Source organism: Pezoporus wallicus, unplaced genomic scaffold (genome assembly GCF_028554395.1).
Source record: "Pezoporus wallicus isolate ANWC-B61680 ecotype Strahan unplaced genomic scaffold, APGP_CSIRO_Pwel_v1 contig_1181, whole genome shotgun sequence".
Lineage (NCBI taxonomy): Eukaryota > Metazoa > Chordata > Aves > Psittaciformes > Psittacidae > Pezoporus > Pezoporus wallicus.
Window position 1 is genome coordinate 5874620 of NW_026641428.1, and position 26932 is coordinate 5901551.

Sequence of the window (26932 nt, forward strand, 5' to 3'; positions counted from 1 at the left end):
AGGATTTTAAAAGACAGTTTCTATGTGTCATTTCAGAAACCTGAGCCCCATATCCTTCTTTGATTCAGCAGAGTAGCTGTGTGTCTTTCTGGATATATTTAAGAGGCTGCTTTCTCTGCAGAAGAGGCTTAGTTACCACGTATATTTTTATCCTTGACTCAAATCTCACTGTAACACCGAAACCTTAACTGAGCACTGTGGCCACTCTAAATTCTTTCTGGGAGTCTGTGTATAAGCCATTATCTGTATAATGAAGACAAACTGCATGAAGAAAACTTAAGAAAAGCTGTTGTGTCAGATCATAAACAGCATCCTGTCCCATTAGAGGTCAGGGAAGAAATTTGTGATAAAACATGTAAAGAGTAGTAGCTACCTGGTCTACCTTCCTAAGCAGCATTCATCAGACAACGGGTGTAGCTACACACAAGTTTGCTTGTTAATAAAGTCTCAGTCCAGTCTCTTAACACCACAGCCTGCCCGCCTTTTACTTGCACATGTATAACCATTTGCAGGACTGTGCTGTAAACTACATTATGGATGTGACTGAAGTTAAAATAATTCTCTAGGAAGCCACTGCGTTGGGAAGAGAATTCCGGGTTAGAAACAGGGAAGTCTAGAATATTTATGTGGTTTGGCTACAAAAGTCAACACTAGGAAATTATTTGCATTAGTATGACAGGCTCTGAGCTGTGGGAATCCAGGAGCTAGCACACTCACTTTTGCTGACTCTTTGCACATGTGGCAACATCCAGCAGAATTACAGTGGTAAGCCTGGCCAAAGTCACCTGCACACTGAGCTCCACTGTTACCATAAGAAGTTCACAATTTCACACAGCAACTTAACAAGTATCTTCCATGTGAAGACCTAGAAAACCTGTGGTGACCTCTAGACACCAAACTGTCTTTCCTATCAAATTAAGTCACCTTCTGAGACTCGCCTACAAAACCATTTTATTATCTGTAACAATCTGTATATACATGTCATCTATTAAATTTATTCTATATAAGCCAAGACTAAAACACTATACAACATACAATGACTTATAGAATTAACCTTTCAAATTTGATACTATTAAGCATACTAATACATTCACATACAGCAACTTCAGAAAAAGGCAAAATCCTGATTTACTCTTATACAACAGGGCACATAAACAGGAATTCAAATACAGCAAAGTGGCGAGGCTGCCAGCACAGGCCAACTCTAGCCTCCAAGTAGTTCTTAAGGACTGGGATACATATGCACCATACTCTTCAGTTCTTTTACCAATCAACTGTTCCACAAAACATACACTGCATAAATTTTGGGTTTATTTAAAATAAGAATTAATGTTAATGAAACACTGTAGTAAGAAGTTAATTTCATTATGACCTTACTAACATTAGACACAGGCATATAATGAGTTTGTAATGTCCGTAGCTGCATCCAGTTAGCACTGCACACACATACTACAAGATATCAACACGTCCTAGCAAAGATGAATGGATCAAATTAGAGTATGGATCTGCGTTCCCAAGCATCAGCTCTGCTACTGAAGTCAAGTATTCCATGTCACATGTGATTTCTCCTGTTACACTGACACACCCAAGTCACACTCTAATAACAGAGATACACCTAACAATAGAAACATGTCCAGAATGTCTGCTACTGCACACTACTTGGGAACTTCTCCCTTCAACTCATGCAACATTTGTTCCACTTTGCAAACTTTCATCATGACTTCCTTACACTTTTTTCATCAGTATCTCTCTATTCCCAGTCACCTCCAAACATCACCACTATTACAGCAGCACAAAGGCTCATAATAGCTTTATAATGGTGGAGGAATGAGAAAATTGGAACAAGAAAAAAAAGAGGGGCATGTAAAACCCCTAAGAGTTGAAGATACTGGAGAAAATAACAATTTTCACAGACATATAATAGTTTATAATACTATATAAAAAAATGCAAAACTGAAATGAAATTACTGTCTGTAATTTTATGCTGTTTCCTGGTTATCTTGGTAAGGCAGAAAGTGTAGCTATTTCTTTAGGTATTGCTCATTTGGACCATCTTCTACTCCAGACACACAGAAAAGTACAAATGTAAACTGGCAATTTACAGACAAGACTTTTTAATAATTATGTACATTATATTTTAAATAGAACAAAATTAAAAGAAATATCAAGAGATGAAGTGTTTATCTAGCCTCCCTAGGATGTAGTATAGCAAAGAATGGACTGTATCAAATCCCGTATTGAATGTGATTGCCTATTTTGGGGGGGTGCCACTGTAATTTAGAGAACAGTATGAAAATGAAGGAGTAGAAGGGACAAACCATGGAGAAAAGCAAAAGGTAAGAGTCATCTCCAGTGTAATGGAACTGAAGATTATGCAAAATCATATAGATGGCACCAACTCTGCATTTCTCCCTCGGTGGTCCTCTGGACACGCTCCATTCTAATTCAGTCTCAGCTGACAGAACACTAGGTTTTACTCACACTCTGAAAAAAATTTGGCATAAAAAAGGAAAAAAAAATTCTATAATCACTAAAGCCATGACAAGCTGATACAAACACCAGCAAATTACAGGCAACTTTTTTCCTACCAACTAAACAGAGGCTAGATAAAGGTTACATTTTCGTTACTATTTTATTTTCATGCTTTCAAATTTCTTTATGCCCATTCTTAATTAAGTTCAAAACTTAGTACTAGTTAAGTATGAAGGGGAAATTTTGACAAAAATACTGTTTCAAACTGACTACAGGATGAAAATCATGGTCTGTTCAAGCTGGTTTTGGTATCTAGTGAGCTAGATTTGTTATAAGTTTTGCTTTCCTCTAAAGGATGGAAATTGGGATTTTTGTGTACAACTTTGTTCCAAAGGTAGTATTTCATAGGCACAGAAAGCCCAGAGCTGGCTACAATATGGAGCAAATTTAAGTGTATATGGCAAATAAAAACAATAACTAAGAGATTTGTTTAAAATGCTTCAGAGAAAAGTAACTAAACTGACAAGATGAAACTATGCAGATGTAAATGGAGTTTAAACTATTCTTGAGTACATTTCAACTATAATCTAGTGTAGACAGAATTACTGCTGCCCACTAACACACCCAGGTCATTTACCTTCTTGATCGACAAATGCATCAGTACGGTTTCACGTTCTATCTTGGGTCTGTTTCAACTAGGACTTTAAAAAAAAAAAAAAAATACTGTTTTCTTCATCTATGAGAAAAGTTATTAGCTTATCCAACAGCCACAAAAATAGGGGTAAACTGAGAATGGAGGAGGATGCCATGCAAAAACACTTCCTTTGAGGACTATGCCACCACTTTGGGTTTTTTATATCTGCCTCTGCAGAATATCACATAAAGGCACTCTCAGCATTACCTGTAACTTCTCCAAACTGCAGGCTTCTAGTTTAGCTGTTTTTCCTAGATGCTGAAAGCCATCCTGCCTTTTTACTCAGCTAAGCTTTACAGGTTCCTGATCTGCAAAGCAGAAATATAGTCTTTCAACTGAACAGATCCACAGCAGCACTCCACATACCTTCACACCAATTTCCTCACAGAATCACAAACTGACTACAGTTCCAGTGTCTTGTAATCAGTCACGCTTATTCATTTCTTTTCCCAAACAGATGCTTCCCTTCCCATCCAAGAAAACTGATGCGAATTCCCATCCCCTTTCCATCTTTTCTTGATAATTTTATTCTCAGTTTTACCTACAGTGCAACTCACATTCCCTCAGTATCTTGACTTACCTTGCCTTAATCTCTGTATGTCAGGACACTATAATAAAGATGTTCAAATTTCTTGGACACTGTCCTTGTTCATTCCCAACCAAATTAAACTTCTTAAACTAAACTATGTAATTAAACCCTCCCTATTAGTTGGCCAGCTGTGCAAGTCTTTTAGACATGAAACTCAGAGTTAACAATTTCTACACTGATTTGCGGCCTAAAAGTTTTAAATTTAGATTTAGGCATTTTTATTATAAATTACACGGCAACAGAAGATACACTACAGAATGTCATCTTGAAATACCTGTGAACCTCAGTTCAGAAGACTATCATCTAATTTCAACAGTTCTAAATCAGATTTTAAGTTTCTGAAGAAAACAACTGCTGTGTACGAGTCTAAGCGCATGATCTCACAGTGTTGAATATTTAAGCAGTAGCATCAAAGAGATTAAAAATAGGGCTACAGATTTTTTTTTCCTCACAAGTAACGCCACATACCATACTTCCAAGTGATCCTATGCATTAGTGTAAGCTAATTATTTAAAATTTGAATCACAAAAGTATTTAAGCCAATGCTACAACACATACAACGCATCAAAGAACAGTTACTTAACCCTACAGTAACTGTAGTTCTTTGAGATGTGTTACCTACAGATTCACAACATCTTAAGATTCTTATGGACAGTGATGCCCTTATTTTTTCCTTTTTTTTCCATAACTGATAATGCAAGAGGGGATAACTAAAAACAGGGAAGAAGAGTTATCATGCTTGATATAGAAGCAGCCAGGAACTGCTGAAATAGGTAAGAAAAGCAAGATGACACAGAGAAGTCTGTGACCAGCATGGTTAACTATTCCTACATAAAGGAGTGTTAGATTGCTGCTAAGGTCAAACAACAGAATTGTCAGCAGTAATTCAAGAAGGCAGGACTGTTCAATAAACATTTCTGTTCTGTATTTAGGTAGAAGCCAAATAATGGTCCTATCACTAGATGAGAATGAAAAGATTCCCACTGACAGAAAACAGGAAGATGTAAAAACAGCTACTGAAATAAACACTTAATAAATCAGCAGATTAGGATAATTTTCATTCAGTAATTTTAAGAGAAGGCTGAAGAGCTCTCTGCAGTTTTAAGGTTGCAAGCCTTTGGCCCTTTGAATGCTCCAGTAGGTTAGAAAAAAGCTAGCACTGTGATAATACTGAAAAAAGGGTAAACAAAGACTCAAAGAAGGAAAGAATTAATGACACTCAAAATGGGATTACAGGAACAATTTGATTCAGAAGTTGTTTAGGTTTCTTTCTAAAAACAAGAATGACATCATTGTTGCTATAATATACTTGAGAATTCTGCAAGGAAGTGACTTACTGGGTTACAGTAAAACATTCAGACTAAGAAAAATGAAGTACAAAATGTATGTGGAACACATGGATTAAAAACTGACATGAAGTTTAAATGCAGATTGAGAACTATCATTTCTGTATGATAAATAATGATGACATGTCACTGACAATGTCCTTAGAAGTTACTACCACTTGAAAAAATGTGCTTTCTACAAGCAGTGAAAGACATTTCAGCTTCATCTTCAAGACGGCAATCACAACTAGGATCCTAGTGAACATTCCTGGCATTATGAAAAGACTGCCATTATCCTTGGTAGAAATTTCAGATACTTTTTATGAGCCAGATGCACTGAGAATTTAGCTTGAGAGATCAGAACCAAAGGATGGGATCCTGCCAGGAGGTTCAAAAGGCAAGAAAACTGCACAGAACCTGAAACAATGGACCTAAAGTGCTGAGACTGCAAAAGACAGAAGATGAGCTTCTTCCACACTTCTTTTTTTAAGTTGAAGCAGTACTGGAAATAAAATCCCTTGCCTCTTTCACTTCGCAGATACTTGCCATACACCCCCACAGATGTAAGAGAGTCTTCCTTTTGGTTCAGGAGTATCTTGCAAAACAGGGTATTTGAAAAATGAAAAAGGAAGAATTACCTGAAACTGGGCAATATATTCTTTCATGAACATCCTGAGGGTATCTGAGCCCAAGATAAGACAGGCTACCCTCTTTAACATCGACAGTCCCAAGTTGCAACCAGACACTCAGCATACATGACCGAATACTCACTTAAGAGTAACACACACAACAGAATTACACCTCACCACCATGGGCTGTAAGAAAATGAATTAGACTCTGAGGTGCTTTAGAACACAGAGCAGAAAGCACATGAAGTACAGACACAGAGGAAGGATCTGACAATTCCATTTTTTCAAGAATTTAAAAAGCCAATTCTATTCCACAGCAGTGGATACTGCATTAAAAACACATCATCAGACTAAAGCTATGCAAACTTTCTTCCACTTTAAGTCAGATAATTTACTATATGCTGTTACAAGCAAGACTGTGAAACACATACAAGCATAATGATCTAATTCTTCCACAATTTATTAATTTGCTTTGAAAATTATGAGAAAATAAGGAATGTAATTTAAGCATGCTGAAATCAAACTATTTACACAAGACTGGTACATAAATAGCTCTAATTCCTGCACTAACTTAAGTTTGCCGGTTTCCAATTTAATCTTTCATATAAAAAATAAAACAGTGGGGGAATTGTTTTTAAACTATTTTAATTTTATGACATGCAAACTATATGCCTCAAATTTAAATGGGATAGCCCAAACCAGATGTTGTTAGATGAAAATATTTACTTAGCATCACTGCTTCAGTTTACCTCATGCATTTCAAAAGCCTTTTTTTTAATAATCAGATTCAATTTCATAATAATACCATCCCCTTCTCTTGAAACCTTGGTATAAAGAATGCCTCAGAAGGAAAAACTGCATAACTGAAAGTAAAAATAAATATGGTTAAAAACTGGAACTTAAAAAGAAAGAGAAAAACCTAAGTTGTTTAATACTGAAAACCAGCCAGAGCTTCTAATAAAGTTCTAGATGCCAGAAGAAAGCTCTGCTCTAAGTAGTACTACTTCACCAGAAACATTAAAACACTGAAACAACCATCCCTGCAAGTAAAACTGTAAATACTCCGCTTTTAAATTTGTTTGTTTGGGGTTTAGACTGCTTCACCTAACAGGAGTCAAACCAAAGCCTCACAAGACACCAGCAGATGAAAGACAAGTTGTCACCTGGGCAACTATTTACCTTGAAAATTGTCAGCCAGCTTTTTGGCCAAATTTTGAATAGCTAAATTACTGCAGCATGACAAAGACTTCAGGTTCTGGCAGGACTGGAATGAAGTCCCCACCACAAACAGCCAACCATTCCCGCTCGCTATCAACTGGTGTAAGCTGATCAGCAGGCATGACTGTAAGCTTCAATGGCAGCAAGCGGATGAGTCCATTCGGTAACTGGGTATACCCCTGCAGAGGAGGAACTGGGAAGAAATGCAGAGCTCAGTTTTGCACTGGCACTTTAAGCCAACTCTTGAAAGGATTCCTTTTGACTTGGTTCCAGCTGTAGAACAACATGGAAAACTGTTTGTAGGATTTTTTATTTTTAAATACATAAATCTTCCAGCTGAGTGTGGCTGGGTTGATATGCAGCAAAATCCCTTCTCAAGCCAATGCTACTTTCTTTCAGGTCACTTGCTAGTTTCTTCTGATGCTACCGGAATTGTCAAAAGAAGTATTAAAAAAAATTTAAAAAGAAAAAAAGGCATTTTTATAAAAAGTTAAGCAACCCAGATAAGACCTGGTAAATCAGCTTTCTTTTCAGGAAATAACAAATCCAATACTGTGATTCAACACATTATAAATTAGCTGAGACAATATTACAACTAAATTTTCATTAGCACTGTTAAGTTTGGACAATGGCTTGGGGGGAATCCAGTAACTTAAAAATTCTATCAAATTGACAAAACTTACAGGTTCAGAAACACGAACACCAAGCTGGTACATTTCTGTATCCTCTTTTTTTCCAAAAGGAAGGCTACTCTATATGAAATGTTCGAAGAAGAAATCTATAAACATGTTAACAGAAATAAACACCTTTCTTGAACACATAAGGTGCTAAAGAGCAACGGGAACTGTGAGTGCAATAGCTCTTTTTGTTACACACAATGCAGTATTTTGTTACAAACTGCTAATGAAAGTAGACTGCTAGAGAGCTATCTCAGATGTAACTCCGTCTCAAGCCTAGAAGACTAAAGCGAGGACACAGGTGAGAAAGATAGCCCTTTGCCAGAGTTTAACATGTAGGTACTATTTGATACAGCTTTTTCTTCTGAAAAGTGATGTAACCAATATCCTTCCCTTCTCCACTGCAAGGCACCAGCAAACACAATGAGAAGGAATATTCTAACATGCTCAGGCAAGACTTTTCAGTGCATGGAAGTTTCTGGCTATGGACACCCAGCAAAGCAGATGCTTTTGGTAGAAGAGTAATTACTGGTCATTTTTCAAAGAAAATTGTACATTTACTGGACAAAGCTATTAGCTTTGCATTAGGTTTGTGGTGCCTTTCCATTACATAAACAAACCGTAGGACCTAGTTAAAGACATTGTTTTGCCTCACACACTGTTGCTTACCTGGGAAGGAAGGCTTGGAAGAACAGCTCTCACGCAATGGGCTGTAGCTACCAATTTCCAAAACCTAACCCATGGTTCTCACAGCTACATGGCTAACAGAGCAATCTATGTTATCTGGACTTCAGACAACTACCACCCATCTGTGACCTGAGACCAGAAATATGTTCTTTTTATTTCTGCCTCAGGTAGAAAAGTTTTCTTAAGCAAAAAGAGAAAATACAGCCTGATTGTATTTGTTATGGAAGGAAGCACATTATCTGGGCTGGAGGGAGAAAATACAGGGAAACCCTTCTTAACTTGCTTCAAAGCTTGTCAGTAGTCTGCAGAAAAGAGGAATCAAGAAGCCTCTCACCCTTTTAGCTTTAGTTTCTCTCATTCTGCTGTCCCTTCCATGTATTTTCCTCTTTCAGTTTAAAACTAAACTGGTTTTCCTCATTTGCAGATCAGAACAACAATGTATTTCTGACCTGCAAAAAAATTTTATAATTTCATTACCTGCTTCTAATTGCATTCTTTGTTCTTCAGCCTGAAAAAAAGGGTGCCACACTTATTGTGAAGGGTTATAAATGAGGAACATCACCGAAAAAGATTCTCTCAGATAACTTCCATGTAGACAAAATATCAGATGCATAAGGAAAAGACACTGAAGGTCAATCAAGATAATTCAGTCTGATTCTGTTAGTTAGAAGCAGTTTCACATTGATCGTTCTTTTGGAAAAGTGACAAAAAGTTACAAAAGTTTCTTGTAACATAAAGGATGGATCAATTAAATTCTCCCCAAATTTAGGGGATGTCCATTTAACACCTTCCAGTCCATTTACTATTCCTAGACAAGTAGGAAAAATGTCACTATAAATCTCCACCTTATTTTTCATACAGCCAGGTGTTTATAGCTATTCACTTCAGGCAATAGTTTCTATTCATCTACTCCTTCTGCCTATTTAATCACATTTAATCACAATTACTCTTTTCCCTTCCCATGTGAAATTTCTCACAGGAAAATACCATTAAGGAATGCTTGCATTTTATTACGAACCACCACTAAAACACTCTCAAGGGCTGGCAACAGACAAACTAATGCACACAGCAAGCTCAACTTTTTTTCATGTGTCTCTTCATTTGGTTCCTCCCTCCCTTCCCTGTAAAGTTTCTGCTGTGCCACTCCACATTAGCTGCATGATCCCATACCAAATATAAGTATCAGAAATAAAAAGGTTCTCATCCTCCCTGTATCTTACATTAAGCCAAAGAGCCCTTATTGCACAAGTTAGATTTTGGCATCTGAGTTTAGCTGTATTATCATGCACCATACATGCTTTTTGTTACTGATGTCTATACCCCATGTAGGTAACAAGGTGTGATGGAGACAAGGCCAAGACTTTCTGTGGTCACTGAAAATGGAAAATTTAAGAATAAAGACTGTGCATCATCCCCGCCCGAACAAAGGCTGTGAGCAGTACACTCATCAACAGTTTGGTGCTGCTCCCTACAAGCCAGTGAAGAGTAGGCTTACCTAAGTGTAGGTAATTTTGTCTTGCTAACACATAACTCGCTTTCAAAACAAAATGAACAAAAAAGCCCATCCCAGCTTATTAATTTAAATTCAAATTTCAGATTACAAAGGAAAAGCGAACTTCCTGATGTAGAATAGACCAACATCAATAATTACGTAAGTATTACAATCAGTAGGGTTTTGAAACAAAGCAGCTTCAGCAGCTCCTCTAGGCATTCTTCATGTAATACTGCATTCTTCTCACATGCTTAAATAGGGATACAATGCAAAATATTTATGTTTTACTTAAACATTTATGTTTCAGTATCTTAATGAATCAGTCTTGGATCACATGATTATAGTAAAGCAGTTATTCCCAAGCTACTTTGTGCAACAGTGTTCCCTCCCAACTTACCTCTACTGCTCACTCTTCCCCTCATAACTAGCCTGGGCACAACCCTGCAATGATGAGATTAAATGGCTTCTGGTACAGCAAAATGTCTTGAACCTCAATCATATCTTATCCTTTCTTTTAGGTAGCTACACCTTGAAATTTGGAATGCACCGTATCAAATTTAACAAAAATAAACAGGCATGTTTATTTTTTCTCACATTAAGAAACACCTATTTTAAGAAAACATCCTTTCTCTGCTTACAGAGATAAAACACATTATGAAGTTTATCGTTAACAATCGCACATTCTGAAACATAAGGTAAATAAATAGTACTGGAAATTCACATACGTTCTTAAGAACAGCTTCCATTTTGATTATTACATGCTTTTTTACTTCTGCTTACATGAGTTTTGTACACCGTAGTTACACCAATATTAAACCAGTAGGAAACAAATTTAACAAAACAGCAGATGTATAACAGCACCTCAGGGGGTCTGAAAATTTTCAGGGGGAAAAAAAATTCTATAAAGGGAAATGTTGGGATTTTCCATGAAAATTTCATCTATTCAGGACTGGGAGAACAGGGTATGCTAATGATACTGCTTGATAGTCAGATAGTCAGATATCCCCTTTCCCAATTTAGCACACAGGTCTTCTCCATGGTAAGACTTTTAAGCACCAATAAACATTGTATTAGAAGTGCTGTTAACCAATATGACCAGCTGGGAGTTACAGGGGCTTATACTAAAAGCAGCAAGGTGGGGCCATATTCTACCATTACAGGAGTTTCCAAAGGAACATTAATTTCAAATAAAATCTGTCATCACTACGTTTAACCCACTGTATTTAGTAAGCTTCTGCAGCAAGACAATAATGTCATTCCCATTATAAGTATGTAAACCAACCACACACAATAACAAAAACCAGCCTTCTTCAAAAAGAGTAAAATAAATACCTGCAGGACTGCCAGCATTTTCTCCTTGATGCAGCTGAATACCAGCAGAATCTATAGAGTTTACTGTAACTGTCTGTAGATTTGGCAATTGAGCAGTACTTAGACTAACTGGAGTTGACGTCAACGCCCCACCTGCCGCAACTTGACCAAGAGTGAGAGTCTGCACAGGGGTTAAAGTTATTTGTTGACCAGGTGCATTCTGAATTTGCAAGTTCTGCAAGTTCTGAACTCCTTGCACTTGAAATGTCTGCCAGGTTATCTGCCCAGAAGGGGTCACTGTTTGTGCCTGAATTAAAAAAGTTCCAGGATTCAGCTGCAGTTGAAGATTTTGAAGAGCCTGTTGAGATATACTTTGACTTGCTTGCACACCGTGGATTGTCTGTTGCGCAATACCTTGTACAATCTGGGCTTGACTGGTTGGCTGCTGAGATTCTTGAAGCTGTATGTGTTGTACAATTGGCTGTGCTGTGGAGACCTGAATATTTTGAGCCTGCGTGTCATCAGAGACTGATGTCTGGATGTAATTTCCCTGAAGATCAGAACTATGAACTTGACCACTAGTTGTGGTCAAGTTGTTTGCATTTTGTTCCAATATACTTGAACTGTCTATGGTAACGGGCAACTGGGATGAAGATGATGTTGGCACAAATAAGTCATTATCAGTGGCGGTTTCTGTGATTTCAGGAGAAACTTGCTCACCAGTCCTTTCAGAAGTATCTGAATTATCCATGGCTTGTCCAGTATTTATCAAGTGCCCATCTGCATTAATGCCTGCTGTCATGGTTTGAGAACCACTGCCAAGTCCCAGAGAATCTAGATCAACACTATTGATGGGTACAAAAGTAATATTTCCTGGCAGTCCAAGAGGGACGTTAGCAACTACTTGTGCTTGGCCAGGGAAAGACGAACCACCAATTGCAACTCCCTGAACCTGGACTTGACCAGACTGTGATAAGATATTCTGAATATTTGCTGAAGGTGTTCCAGAGGCAATGATGGTTTGATTAGAGCCAGGAATGATCTGGATTTGACCAGTTTCTTGATTTATACTGCCATTATCAGAAGAGGCTGCAAAGCCAAGTTGAACCTGCTGACCATCCGCTGTCTGGATCTGGGGTATTACTTGGTATTGCACGTTAGACACTGTACCATTCGACGAATCTGATCCTGGTGCAACAGAAAAGATTTGTTGATTTTGCAAACTCTGAATAGGAAGGACATACTGCCCACTTGAAGTTACTGTGGCCGCACCTGGTATCTGTACTATATTACCAGCTTCATCCTTTATAGTGGCAGGAGCTGCAGACAAGACCTCCCATCTATTTGGAGCTCCTGTTATTTGCACAGAAGCCAAATCCCCTGTCTGAATAAAAAGAAAAAAAAGAAAACACAAAATTAAAACAAGAGAGGTACAGACTACATGCTAGCACAGCCATGCAATTCGACACTAGAGATTGATACACTACTGGGAAACATGCAGCGCACCCCATATGAACAACAGCAACATGATTAGAACTATGAAGTACAGATATTGTAAGTGAGCTAATGCCTAGTTCATGGTAACCAACCTGTGGGTCGTGAGCTGCGTGTTGCTCGCGAGCAGGTCAAAAGCAGCTCCTGTGCCATGGCTATGCCTGGTGACCAGCAGCAGGGTTATTCTGGTATGGGGGCTGCTGGGTAATCCAAGTCCCTGGCTGTGGGAAGAAGGGAGCTGGCAGCAGCTGCTGGAGCTCTCATCACCAGGTTACCCTGGGACTCAGCTACACTCCTTACCTAGCCTAGCATCTATCACACAGAAGTGAAGGAATCGCCATGAAACCAGTGTTGCCTGTATCTCCTGGAGCTCCACTGCCTTTTGACAGACTCTGTGTAATATATGGCATAGATGTGCATGTTGTGACTCAGGAGTACGGAGAGTGTTAAGAGGTGACTTAGTCACACAGTTGGAAAGACTGAGTAGTCTCAGTTTAAGTTACACATAATACAAAGTCCTAGTATTTATAAGCTTGTATGAGTTACTGTTTCACTAGGGAAGAAGGCCTCTGAACTAAGGACTTTTATACTGAAATCACAGTTGCATTAGTTATATGTATCTGTTAGGAGACACAAAAAAATCTATCTTCATTAAGCTGGAACAATAGGAAAGGTCAGTGTTTCAGAACAGACCCCGAATGGCTAAAGAACCAAAAGACTGATGAAATCTGCTTTTGTTTCTTATTCAGTAAAGGTAAATTGCACTTACCTTTTTTTACCAAAGCAAGCTTTTTCAGAATAGAGTATTAAGAATTAGGTTTAACATCCTGCAATGCTTAGGACAGATCTGTGCAGTCAATCAACTTGGTAAGTAACCACCAATCTAAAAAAGATGTAGTTAAGTTTCTCCTTATCTGTTTTATGGCACTACAGTAAATCAATGGAGTAAATTTTATTCAGCAACAAATAAACAACTTGTCTTACAACTCATTCAGCTCTGTGAAAAAAAAATTTCTCTCTTTGGCAGAGTCCACAGGACACAAAGCTCTAATCTGGCCTTCTACACTGATGCTGTGATCACTCCTGGTAGGAAAGTTACGAGAGCGTACCACAGCTTTCTTCTGATGCTGCACTCTGACTTCCTTTAGAAAAGGACTTGGATATGCAAATTACAAGACACAGCTTATTCTTCTCTAACATTACACTGAGACTTAGCCAGCCTGAATGAACCCTGTGGCATGCATCCGAGTGAATTTAGTCCACAGTGTAGGCTGGGACTTTCCTAGTTTCACTTTCTTATCCTGTTCCAAGCTGCAACACTAAAATGTTGACGCATACAAGAAAAATACTCTATTAAATAGTTTTATTATGCTTGGTAAACTTCATTTCCAACAACACACATCTTGGTTCCAAATTCCTCTGTACCAATAATAATTGTGAATTAAAAAAGAATTCTAGCCTTCTTTTGCCCTCAAAAATGCATATAATCTTTCAGGTAGTTTATGAGTAAATAGATACAGAATCAACTAATTTTATGGCCTTAATGCTTGAAGGATCAGAAAAAGAAGTAATGGTAATTCCATTTTATTATTTTATTTTCCTCTTATACTGATCACTCTTTCAGTTAAACAACATATTTAAATCCTTTACTTTTTCACGCTTGTAATTTATGAGATTAGGAAAAAAATATACAATACTCCATATCACACCATTTTATCTAAAAAAAAAAAACGTTTTCCTCTACTACCATATTAGCTTTATACTTTTATATTTACATATAGGTACCGGCTGCTGAAATGCCGCTAAGAAGGTTGTAACTACTCAGTTCACTAGTATAGAAATAATTATTAATTGAATGTTTTATAAAGTAGCAAAAAACACAGAAAATTCACAGATAAACGTAAGTCAGAAAACACCAAAAGCAAAAATAAGACTGTTGTATGTTTAATGTTTTTCATTGTAAAATAAATGTATAATATAATGTGCTTATAGTATCTGTTAGATCAAGAGAGAAAGAAAGAGTAATAGGAACCATTACAAGTCTAATATAATTTATCACTAGTTTTACACTATGTACAAGCAAATGTTGAATATTTAGGCTATAGGTGAACTGACCTAATAGGCCATAGTATGTCTATCTCTACTCACACGTAATACATAGGAGTATCCTCCAAAGAAATAGATCAAAGAGAGCCCATTTCCTTCATGAGATGGAAATGACCCGCCTTATTCTTCTCCTCCCCAAACATATGTTAATTTCCACATCACCATCCAATGGCTTTTGCCTTTTTCATGTTGGGCACACATCTCTCCTCACTTTTTCATGATCTGGTGAAATCGTCCTTCAAATCCTACTCTGTAAGGGTTTTAGCTCAACAGAGCCATTCTTTTAGTAGATGCACTTGTCAGTCCCTTGAGGAGTTCACGGTAGCCGTGGACATGGACAAGAAACTATTGCTACACACAGTGCATGAAATGCCCGTTACTCACATGTTGCTCTTATGGCTGGCTTTATCAGACACTACCAGATGAATCATGAGGAGGGAGGAGCAAAAAGAGGGCGAGGCTTTCAAGAAGTTATCTGGCAACTATCAAAATTACTAATTTTGAAGCATGAAAAAAACCTGTATGGTAAAGAGTATTTGAGGATGATCTCTAACCTCAACTGGTTATCAACCTGTCATAACAAGCTTGACTTATACCCTTTCTCAAAGTCTGCTGAGCTAGAAAGATATTTCTTGGGCTCCTTTTTCCTACTGAAAAGAGTAGTAACTTCTCACTGCATACTCAGCAATAAAGCATTGTTTCAGTAACTCAAAGTTCTACCACTAACGTATGAGCAGCAACATCTGCAGCCCCCTCACTGATCTTTACAGTGCAGTCACAGTAGACCCAAGTTTGTTTGCTATTATCCATCCATCAAAAATACTGGAAAATTCTACTAGGGTAGAAATAAACCAACAGCCCTCTTTCTTATCAACTGATACTCAGACAGCAGTTATACAAAAACTGATCCTTTAAGAGAAGGCTAGACAGTTGCAATCCAAAGGCTATGTGTCAAGAGGAAGGGACAAAGATCTGAGGGAAGTTCAGCATTAGCACTACTCTGCCAAGGAGGACAGAACAGGAAGCAACAGGGTGTTCACTGGAAGCAGTATCAGGAAATGAGAGAAAGAGACAGGAACAGAGCAAAGAGTGGCTGGCACAAGGCATGGGAAGAATTAAAATCAAATGATAGGTCCACCTGGAGAAAGGTCAAGTACCACCAAAGACTGGAAGCAACAACTGCTGTTCAGCCTGTCTTTTGATTCTTTAACAAGCCTTGTATAGTTTCCAGTGGGTAAAATAAAAAGATCTCCCTGAGCCAAAATTCTCATCCCTGAAGAATGAGGGGTCATAATAAATAAAAATCTAGTAATTATCTTGTTCAAGTTGTTTAGAGAAAATTAAAGCAACATTAAGTCAAATATGGAAGGAAATAAACACATACAAAAGATAAGATACTTTTAAAAAGCAATCTAAACCAAACATGTTTAAAAAGCCATCAAAACCATGCTGAGGGGGACTTGGGGGGGGGGGGGGGGGGGGGGGAAACTTTCACCAAAGTAAAAGGGGAAAGGGGAGAAACACCCCTGTAAGAAAGGGTACATGTGGTAGGCACCTGCATTTCCACATGTTAAATGATATCAACTGGACACATGCCAATACCCATTAGTATTTTACTGCTACAGAACTTCAAAACCTTTATCTGTGCCAGTCTATTGTGGAGTGCTTTTTGCTGCACTTTTCAGAAAGTCACTTTTGCTCCATTTAGTCCTGGAGCAAAAGCATCAGCAAAACGAGCAGAGGTGGACAGATAATGAGTCACGAGCTCCTAAACATTTAAAAATCACATACCTAATGAAGAAGATTGGCCACTGCCTCATCCAAATTGTTGTTTTATGAAAGAGCTAGGGCTCTAATGCATGAGCTTAATACCATGTGTTTACCAAGCTACAGTAAACTATCTGTGCATTCTTAGGTCATTACAAATATAAGATAAAATGCACTTGCTTCAACTCTTTCATTAAGGTATGAGCTAATACATCCTATCTTGTATTTGCCATAGGTTAAACACATGTTCAACATCAGTCACTGTGGTTCAGATGACACAAAGCTGCTTGTTAATGCAAATTAATTCTGTTGCATGTTTCAGACATCTTACAATGAAGCCACTCAATTCAGAGAAATGCATTTTCCCAAATCAAAAGTTTAGAAAACTGAAGAATGTTTCAGGGGAAAAAAATATTATCTGGGGCTGCTTAAAATGTTATTTTAAAAGCCAATTCCAATCTGGTGAAATGTATCTAACATTTAATTGTGTCTCATTTAAGGAACATCCACATCTTTTTGCTTGAGATGGACAATTGGACCCAAATCTTTTATAGCTTGTTTTTAATCAGCAGAACTTCAGGACCCATCTAAACTAAAACAACACAACATCCTTGACACCAGTAGACACATGACAGCTGCAGTATTAACAAATGAGCAACAAGGAGGCATTTTTAACTAGACTGTATTTAACTTCATTTGTTTATCAATTATTAATCTATATATGTGTAGTATTCTCTACATAACTCCATGCCAAAATAGAATTTTGCATAGAAGTTTGTGTGAAATGGTTCGTTTTCTTCATGCCTTCAACTCGGGTGCTGAAGGCTCTACCAAATAATCAAGGACAAGAAAGCTGAGCTGGGGGCCAGTCATTCTCATCTCTGGGAAGGCAATGAAGCAAATAACCTTGAAAATAACCTTTGGAAAAAAGAATTACCTTCAAATAACCTTGGGGGGAGGGAGGAGATGATCAGAAGTAGCCTAGATTTAGGAAGGGGAAAACAATGCTTAATTAACTAACCTGACAACTTTTTTATGATGAGACAACTGGCTTAGTAGATGGAGTTAGGCAGGGGGTATTATTTATTAGAAATACCCCCTGACTGTGCTTTAAACAAGGGGGTTGGGAACAGACAACCTCCAGAGATCCTTACCAGCCTCAACTGTTCTACTGAAACCTTAACACTTCTTAATAAATGTTCAAATGCTAGAGAGAGAACTTTTTGGTTTAAATGTTTTAAAATACGTATTTTCAGACTTCTACACTTGGCTCTGATCCAGCCCTAGGAAGATATAACTGGAATGCAAAAATCAAAGAACATTTAAAAAGGTGAGCTTTTGAGAAGCATACTATTAGGCACTACAGTCTACCTGACACTTTTCTGCTTTGCAAAAGCGTAAAATGGAGAGAAGCAAGACAATCCCAGGAAGACTTTTCTATGGTGGCTGAAAACATTGTATATAAAAACACTGAAAACATGGTGTATCTGTTCACATCCAGAAACTTAGCATCAGGAAGCTATATTATCACCCATAAAGGAGAAAATGGATGTCAGAATAACTTTGAGCTTCCTCAAAACCATCATATAAGCCAGAGAACTGAGAAGTATGGGTAACTAAGACACATGGCATTCATCCATACCTTTGCCTAGCAGGAAACATGAAATTTAAAATGCCTTCATATTTCTCTATCCTATCAGCACTATTACTATTTCCACCTAAACTGAGGTTAAGCTGTTTGCATCTCAGATGGCTAAAGTAATGTTCTGAGGCATAAACAAACTGGAATTCCAGATTTTTGTTAAGTTCTGTGAAGTACGGATACTCGATTCTAAAGCTCAAGATATGCCAAAGCAATCTTACAACACTCCAACACTCTTTGCAAAAGATACAAACAAATGCTTTGTCTACAGCAGAGAAGCGATACTCATCTTCTCCACTTGCCCCCATAATTGCTAATCATTAACCTCTCCAAATGTTTTCTACATACTGTTGGTAAGCAACAACACAAATAAATCATTCCCCCTGCCTTTTTTTTTTTTTTTAACTAAAGAATCAGTGTAGCCTGCCGCACACTAGATGCGGCTACATACTGTAACTGGGGCAGCCATCTCTGACAGCTCTTATTCTTTGGAGACTGAGAAAGCCAAGAGTTTTCTCATCCAGCCTGACTCTTTCCTCAATTCACCCACCTTCCAGTTATCCAACCTCACACTCTCATCATAGAATCAACTAGGTAGGAAAAGAGTTCCATGATCATTGAGTCCAAACACTACCCCAGGACTGCCAGCCTTGCATTGTATCCGAACCTATCCCAGTCATGGCCAGCGCAGCCAGAAAAACGGCACTCGAGAGCATGACAGTTCAAGAGGGTGCCTTCAGCTTTGTGTTGCAACAAAGAGAACATAAAGAACTGGTTATCACCTCAACTCTGTAACTTCTTAAACAATCACCTGATCATACAACCACACAACTAGCCATCAAGGCTTTGTTGGAACTGAATTTTAGAATCAGTTTCCTCTTTTGTTTTCTCTCCTATGCACAGCTCTGCTGCCACAGCTTTGCTTCTCCTTTTCACCTAATGCTAAGGTCTTCACAGAGGTTTAGACTGGAATGAAACTAGAGTATTTGTAACTAAATGAAAAAGAATCTGAAACTGATAGTTTAAAGTAGAATTACTAGTTAGCAATAAACAGTAAAACAGCAAGACCCAAACTAAAACTTCTCAGACATTAAATTCCTAAGAGAGGAAAAGACATCCATAGAGGTCAAAACATACAATCTGCCACTCTAGGTCAGGCAGTAGCATATACCATCCCAGCAAGGCTTTCACATACACCTGTAGGTAGCAATCAGTATTCAAGGAGAAGTTTCCACAGCAAGCATTTGAACCAGCCATGGATGCAGCAGTATGGCAACTGAGGAAAAGATTTTCAGGTAAGCAAGCCACAAGGTCAAGGCCATCTACATTAAAACCAAACACCAGAAGGCAAAACACAAAGCACTGCTGTAGGATGATTGTAGGCAGAAAAAATATCATGGTGTCAAAGCCTAAGCTGAAAGGCTGCAATCTCCATCAATGTATAAAGACAAGATTAGCAGTAATGCCTGCTAGTATTTTGTCATCCAAAAGCTAGTAGAGGTCTAACCAGAATCCTGGGCCAAGCTGAAAACCTTGTGGACTAGAGACAGCCTGCCCAGTTCATTGACAGAATGGAATACAAAGACGGTTGAGTTTAGCTCTGTCAACTGTCTTCTTCACTCACGTTCTATACCAAGCAGTTGTCAGTCTCATTAGTATTTCTATTTCCACATTAATCCTTTCAGTGGCACAGAAGTGGCGTCCACTCAAACTGCAGGCTTGCATTCAGATATCAACACAGAATCATAGAATAATTTCAGTTGGAAAGGTCCTCTGAAGGTCATCTGGTCCAACCTCTGTGCTCAAAGCAGGGCCATCCAGATCACAGCAAATACAATCACATTTGCTTCAGCTCTTCCCTAAATCCCAGACACGCAATATTCCTTGCATTCCTATGGGAGTTTTGTTGTTGCTGTTGCTTTTAAATCATACTGCTGGGCTCCTGGGGAGCAGCTGCAGCATGCCATTTCAGCCAGGAAAGCGGTGTGCTGTAACTGGCTAGCCTAGTACAGTGGCTCCAGCCCTGCCAGCTCCTACCCAAGCAAATGTCAGTAAGGCATTAACAAAATACCCCCAAAGAGTCAGCACTGCTCTCCTTACACAAGCAAGCTCTTCAAAAGCTTCTAAAAGGAAACACCTAGTTTAACTTCTCCTATCCATTTGTACGGATTGAGAGTTCTACCAGACATTCAGCAGTCAGAACTGCAGTCCAGGTATAGGAAATACTAGGAAATGACTGCCACCCCATCGCTGTATTAGTTACCATCACTCATATACAGGTATCAAACCGATTCATCTATACTCCTGAGAAAGGGATGAGCATCACAAACACCAGGATGACAATTATGTCTGTGTCCATGCATACAGATATAATTTTCTGCATGAGTTGAGTTACCTACAGTCTAAGCCTTTTCAGCTTCTCCCTCCCTCTTCCACCTCCCAACAAGATAGACTCGGGGCCCTCAGGGAGGTGGGGGGGCACACGGATCTTCACTGCACTAAATCCCTTTCAGCATTCTGTTTTTCATAAGGAATATATTTCAGCGACTTCAGTCTCTCCCCTCCCTTTATTAAGGTCATCTTAATTAATTCCAGTCTAGTTCAGCTACTGTAGGTATCTCCTCCAATTTATATTTAGTTTCCACCCAAAATATTCTGAATCATTCAAAAGCTATGTGGTAGGAGTGTAAAAATTACCAGAATGCTATAACCTACCTCACAGCAGATATGTAGGAGGGGCCTATCTTCATGTATGGAAAGTAGTGAGCGAGTTTATATTCATATTTAGTTTTAACTAAGATTTTGGCTTCTCCTGAATTACTTCCACCTTGTCCTGAAAAGTACCTTATATATAAACATAACAACAGACGAATTTAACAGGAATAAAGTAAAATTTTAAAACCGCTTTGCCCATTTTGAACTATCGGGAACCATTTGTCCTGTACGAGCACTTTAGTAGCCTGTCAGACCCAGCACAGCTCATATCAAAGCAATCGACCTATCCTCAAGACTCACAATTCTAGCTTGAAAATGAGAACAACCTTAAGGTAGATATAGAAAAGCAAGCTATCATTTAAGCATCACTTATTTTTCAACATGTATGTTCATGCAAGAGGCAGATCCAACATTCAATTTTTCAACACTGTATGCATCTGGTATCATGAAACAGATCTTGGAGGTATCAGGCATTTAACATTGTCTAGAAGTATTTTTAAAACATGTTGCTTAAGAAAATAAACAGGTTCAGCAGAAAGAACATTTGAAACGGGGTCAGAATCTTAATATATTTTCAAGCTCTGTCATTAGTCTACAAAATGCTGCGTGACCTCAGACAACTATTTTGCTCAGCTTCCTTTTATGTAAAGTAAGCTGAAATACACAGATGAAAAGTATTTTAAAGTTCAGCACTCGAGTATTTAGTAAACTTAACATTATGACATTTGTTAAAAGCTTGCCAAAGCCACTTCATCCATCAGTACAATGCTCTGCAGTTTTATTTCCTACTTGCAGAATCCTAAGAACACACAAGGCTGTTGCACAGCAGGTATAAAAAACAAGACTCGTTTTAAAAGCAAAAGAAAACCAGATAATTTTTTGTCCAAGGACTAAGGCCAAAAAAGGCTTAATCACGTCATTTTAGAAGGTATTTTGGAACTCCCTTTTAATAGGCTGATATTTTTAGGCATCGGTTATTCAGAAACACACCATCTCTTTTAACTTCAAGAGCGTTATGTCAACAAGAGAGTTTGGCTAGACCAATTAAGGAACATGTGAGTTTCCATTAGGCTTTTGTTCTGAAGACTGCTAAACTGGCTTCAACAAGAACGCGTTTCTAGTCTGCAAGATCCATCTCACCACACAAGGTCTCAAGGTCATCAAGGCTCCTTTCAGAGCCGACAGCGCATGAGAGATAAGGGCAGAAATTCGGTTTGCAATACGAGGGACTGCATGATAACTGCGCCTAGAAAAAACAGCGTCGATACAGGAAGCAGCTTTCCACCACCACGTTCGCTTCTAAACAGCCATTTTACTTCTAACTACATCCTTCCCTACAGCCAGCCTTCATTTTGTGTTCCTGCCTGGGTGCGCGGCGCCAGGCTGACAGCCGAGGAGAGGGTACCGGCTGCGCTCAGGTGGAGGTGAGATGCCTCCCAGCCTCGCCGGATGCCGAGCGAGCCGCTCCGGTGCCAGGGCCGGGGGAGGAAGGTTTCCCGCCTCCCCCCGTGTTTGAAAGTAAATGAAGACGCCGCTCTCAATGGCGGGGGAGGGGGGAGCTAGGCTCCCTCCTCCTCCCGGGAGCCCGGCTCCTCCTGGAGAGGCAGGGGAGCCCGGGGACCCCTCTCCTGGCAGGTCGGCCCTGCTATCGTCCCTCCCCCCGGGCGGGCAGTGCCGTGTGTCCCGTCCCTCCCCCCGGGCGGGCGGGCTGGCTGTGCTGTCTCTCCCCCCGGCAGGCCGTGCGAGAGCGGCGGGGCGGGCACTCACCGCTCCGGCAGCGTGAGAAGCGGCGGCGGCGGCGGCCTCATCCTCCTCCGGCGACGGCGGGCCGATCTTGCTGCAGGTGGCCGCCAGCAGAGCGAGCGGTGACGGCTGAGCGTCCTACCCACAATGGGCGGGTTCAGGGAGAGAAAGTGGGTGGCGGTTAGTGCGGGACAGCGACCGGGCTCCTCGCAGACGCGCACACAGGAAGCGGCGGCGGCGGCACCGGCTCCCGCACCCGCTCACAACGTGTCACCCGGGGGAGGGGAGGGGGGGAAGGGGCCCGGCCAGGCCTGCGCTTACCTGGGGGGCTGCCGCCCCGGCGGAGGCCGAGGCGGCGCCGTTACCGTGCTGGAGATACTCGCTGTGGCTGCTGCTGTCCACGTCTAAGGCAGCCATTTCCTCTTGTTTCACGGGCTTCTCGGGAGCTGCGGGCACAGCGGGGAGGGGGAGGGGAGAGTCACTGACGGGAGCGATCACCCCCCTCCCTCCCTCTCCCTCCCTCTCCCCCCCCCCTAACCCCAGCGCTCCCCCCGCCCTCCCGCACGGAGCCCTCCTCCTCCTCCTCCTCCTCCTCCCCGTGCTGCTGCCCCTGCCCCTCTTCTCCCTCCTCCCCCTGCTCCTCCTGCTGCTGCTCTCAGTGCCGCTCTCGCCTCGCTCGCACACGGACGCTCCGGGGCCGAAGCGGGGAAGCGCAAGGCCGGAGCAGGAGCAGGGAGCCCCGCGGGGCGGCTCGGTCGGTGCGTACGTACCGGTCATGGTGTGAGTGCGAGCGGCCGGCTGGCTGGCTTGGCTGGGCGGGAGGCAGGCAAGGCAGGCTGGCTGGCTCGCACACAGGCCCTGCTGGCTGGGGCTAGGCGGCTGCCGCCGGGGACATGCTTATTGTGCTCACGGCGGGCTGAAGCGGCGGCGGCGGCCCGAGCCTACTCCGCTCATTGGTTGCGCATCGCCGCCGTCGCCGCTCGCAATGGCTGCCCGGCCTGCCAGTCACCCGCCAGGGGCGGTGGAGCGGGGGGGGGGGAGCCCCATGCCGAGGCGGCTTCCTGTTTGCCAGGGCTTGTGCGAGGAACAATGAGCGGGACCCGCCGAGAGTTAGCGGCCTGCTCGGGCCGCGGGCCTGCGCCGGCCCCGCGCTGCGGGGAGGCAGCCCAGCCACCGGCGCCGCGCTCCACTCTGGCGCCGCGCCGGGGGAACGCGGCCCGCGGGGCCTGGCCGTCAGCCCGCTCCGTAGGGGTCAGCGCAGAGGCACAGCTGCGCGGCGGCGGCGCTGCTCTCCCCCCACCGCAGCCCCCCTCCCCCCGCGCCCCGTTCTCCCGGCGCGCAGGCGGCGCGGTGAGCGTGTGTCCGGGAGGCGCCGGGCTGGAGCCGCGCTCCTTTGAAATCTGGCGGGGCTGTCACTGAGGGCTGGCGGCGGCAGCGGCTCCGGGAAGCCGGCTGAGCTGTGCCTCGCGACGCTTTGTCCCCGCCGGCGCTAAGATGTCGGCGCCGTCCCAGGGGAGCCTTCCCGCCCGGGCAGGCCCTCCCTGGCGGCGGCCCCGCGCTGTGCCCGGTGCCGGAGCCCGCAGGACCGGCAGCCTGCTGCTGTGGGACGGGGTGCCGGGTTAGCGCCGGCCTGTGGCCCCTGGAGGCGCGGCCCGGCAGCCACACCTCAATGGCTGACCCGCGGGCCGTTGCATAAGCTTTGTGGCCGTGAGGGGCTCGCACCTGGCTGACCCGGTCAGCCTGGAACTAAAATGTCCTCTGCCTCTTCCTTATAATGAAACCCATCGAGGATAAGGCCACGAGTTAAGATTTTAACGTGACAGGAGCGTCGGCAGTAGCAGGGTGCTGTTCTCTGAGCTGAGGAGCCAAGCCTAAGCGCAGAGTGAGCGTTTATACCAGCAGGTTTTGCTTTAGTCACGTTAAGGAGAATTAACAGATGCCCCTCAGTGCCAGCTTGGGGTGCTGTCCCTCACGTGTAACACAAAGGAAACTGGGAGCACTCGGAATGCTGAACTAAGGCAGGAAATATGTTTAAAGCATTGTATAAGTATATGATGATACAGAAATGATTACTGGTGGGGCCTGTTTCTGTGTTACACCATATGAAGGATTCCTGTAAACGGAAATAACTTCACCTTGGCCTTCCCTCACGTCCAGGTGCACATGCAGGGTGGTAGGACAGTGCGTAAACTTAGGCAGTGCGTAAACTTAGGCAGTGAGTTTGACCCTTGGCTTGTAAACTTCCCTGAATGAATGAATTTTTCGTAGTTACCTTTCATGTGGTGTTCCAGGGACTGTGTGAGTAAGGCTGAAAAGCACTGGACTGAAGAACTCAAACCTAAGTGTAGGTATCACAGGGAATTACCTAAGAGGTACAGTGAACACAGTCATCTGTCCATAGCTGTGTAGAGTATTTGAAGTCACAAGCTACACAGAAAAACCCATAGAGAAGCTGGTAACTAGGAAACCTAAAAATATGGTCCGTATTTTCAACAGCCTCTCCAAGCAGAGAATAAACAGTGCTTTTGAATCAGTCCAGCACTATGACCTTGCAGTAACTGCCCAGGCTTAGCCTAGAAACTATTGCAGAACAGGAAGAAACACACTGAGAAAATGTACATTTAGTATCAGGAAGTTACGATAGGGGAACACTGCAGAATCTTCCCTGTCACTGGAAGATTGCTCTTACTGTGTGATGTGTAGTCTTATTTTAAGCCTCTTTACTTTTACTGGTATGTTTAGAGTGTGACGTAATAGTAAGTTGTAAATTAATCCAAAAGCTGTTTGTCACAGTTCATTTTTTCCAGGGTAGTTAGAAAAGCTAACCCCAGCTTCTGTTTTTCAAACATCTGTGTTTCTTTACATAGGTTTTTGTGATTCTACTTTAGAATCAGGTTTTGGCAAGTTGAATAACATAGCCATAAAGGAAAAGAACCTTTTTCTTGCAATTCATTTTTTTTACTTTAATAACAGAACACTCTGAGAAGTAGCAGTTGTAACTAGGAACAGATGCTGCATTTATTTTGGCATAATATAATAATATAAATCAGAAATAACGTTAAGCCAATAAAAGCTAAGATACACAACCTTTAAAATGAGTCAGTATATACACATCAGCAAATTTTAGGGGAAATATTAAAATGTGAGATTACGTGATCCACAAGACTAGTATTTAAAAATATGGCTGGTGTAAAAAAACGCAGTTAGTTTTGCAATATCAGAAGTTGTTAATGAAATGCATGATAGCCTGTCATCCTGGAACCAGAACTACTAGAGATGACTTTGGATTTCTGATAACCTAGGAAGTAGTTCATTTGGAGTTTGATTGGTAAGGGACATAATTTCTGTTCATATGCTGGAAAGATGGGAATAATATTATAAAGCTGCCCCTTATTAGCAGGGTGTTGCTGAACATTATGATGTTTTGTGTTAGGAAGGTTATGTGGTCTGGGACTGAAACTAAATATGAAAGTTGGTCTTTCTTCTACAATTGGATGTACACTGAGAGCTCTGTGACTTCAATGAGATGTTATCAGTAGGGTAGTTTACCTGCATGGATCTGATTGCAGGTATAACTGCAATGCTTTAGGACAGAAGGATTTCAAATATAAATAATAAGGGGTTTGGGGGTTTATGTATAGAGTTTTTCAGAGCAGTAAAACTTGGATGTAAATAGGTTTTACAGCACTAGTTGAGGAACAAGTTTTTCCACACAAATTAGAGGGGCACTGTGATAGTAATACTAAATTCAGATAGAGAAGCAACAAAACAGTAACAGAATATTAACAGACAATTAAAATGAGATAAATTACAGGAAAGTTTTAAAAAGGGTATGCTATTATGAAAAAGAGGTGTAAAGAAGAGGGACAGAAAAGTTAAATAGAAAACTGGGGGGTAATAAAAATAAAGTGTATTTACTGCTTCCCAGTGGAGGTTAAGAACACATGAAAAGCAAGAAAAAAGGAAATGAGAAAAGACATTATATTTAGCTTTTTGCTTATCAATATACTAGCATCAAGACATTCACTAGAAAAATCCTGAGTGCATCAGGGAGATCATTGTATCCGTACTGGATGGAAGTTCTGGTAGGTGGTGGTCTTCCTGCTGAGTTAGCACTCTGCCCATATCCCCACACAGATTGAGCTACATGGCCAATTAGAGGAGCCATTGTTTCCTCTTTCTTGAGATTACCCACCAGATGTACTGTATCAGTATGTGATCTGAATAAACTAGCCATGACCATTTTCTTATTGAAGAGCTTTGCCTCTTTAAGCCTTTGCCTGCTGCTTCTAGGCTGCTTGTAGTAAACTGCAGGTCGTGGGATGAGTTCTCAGTCCATGTGTTGAAAATGGTGCGTTGTAATTCCAGCTA

The 26932-nt window shown here is 41.2% G+C and overlaps 1 protein-coding gene across 2 annotated transcripts in view; it reads right to left on the reverse strand.

Annotated features, from left to right (window-relative positions):
* The window catches only part of SP3 (Sp3 transcription factor), a 35937-nt gene extending 12432 nt beyond the window's left edge, over nucleotides 1-23505 (reverse strand). Inside the window, exons 1-5 of one of the 2 annotated variants that reach the window (XM_057423630.1) lie at nucleotides 23332-23505; nucleotides 22883-23007; nucleotides 22586-22699; nucleotides 12367-12478; nucleotides 11116-12282 (exon numbers count right to left, since the gene is read on the reverse strand). In XM_057423630.1, the coding sequence (XP_057279613.1) occupies nucleotides 11116-12282; nucleotides 12367-12478; nucleotides 22586-22699; nucleotides 22883-23007; nucleotides 23332-23338 (1525 nt within the window). In that variant the 5' untranslated portion in view covers nucleotides 23339-23505. Of the gene's footprint in view, nucleotides 1-11115; nucleotides 12479-22585; nucleotides 22700-22882; nucleotides 23008-23331 lie in introns of both variants that reach the window. The other variant, XM_057423629.1, reaches the window with a different exon arrangement.
* Between the last annotated feature and the right edge of the window lie 3427 nt (nucleotides 23506-26932).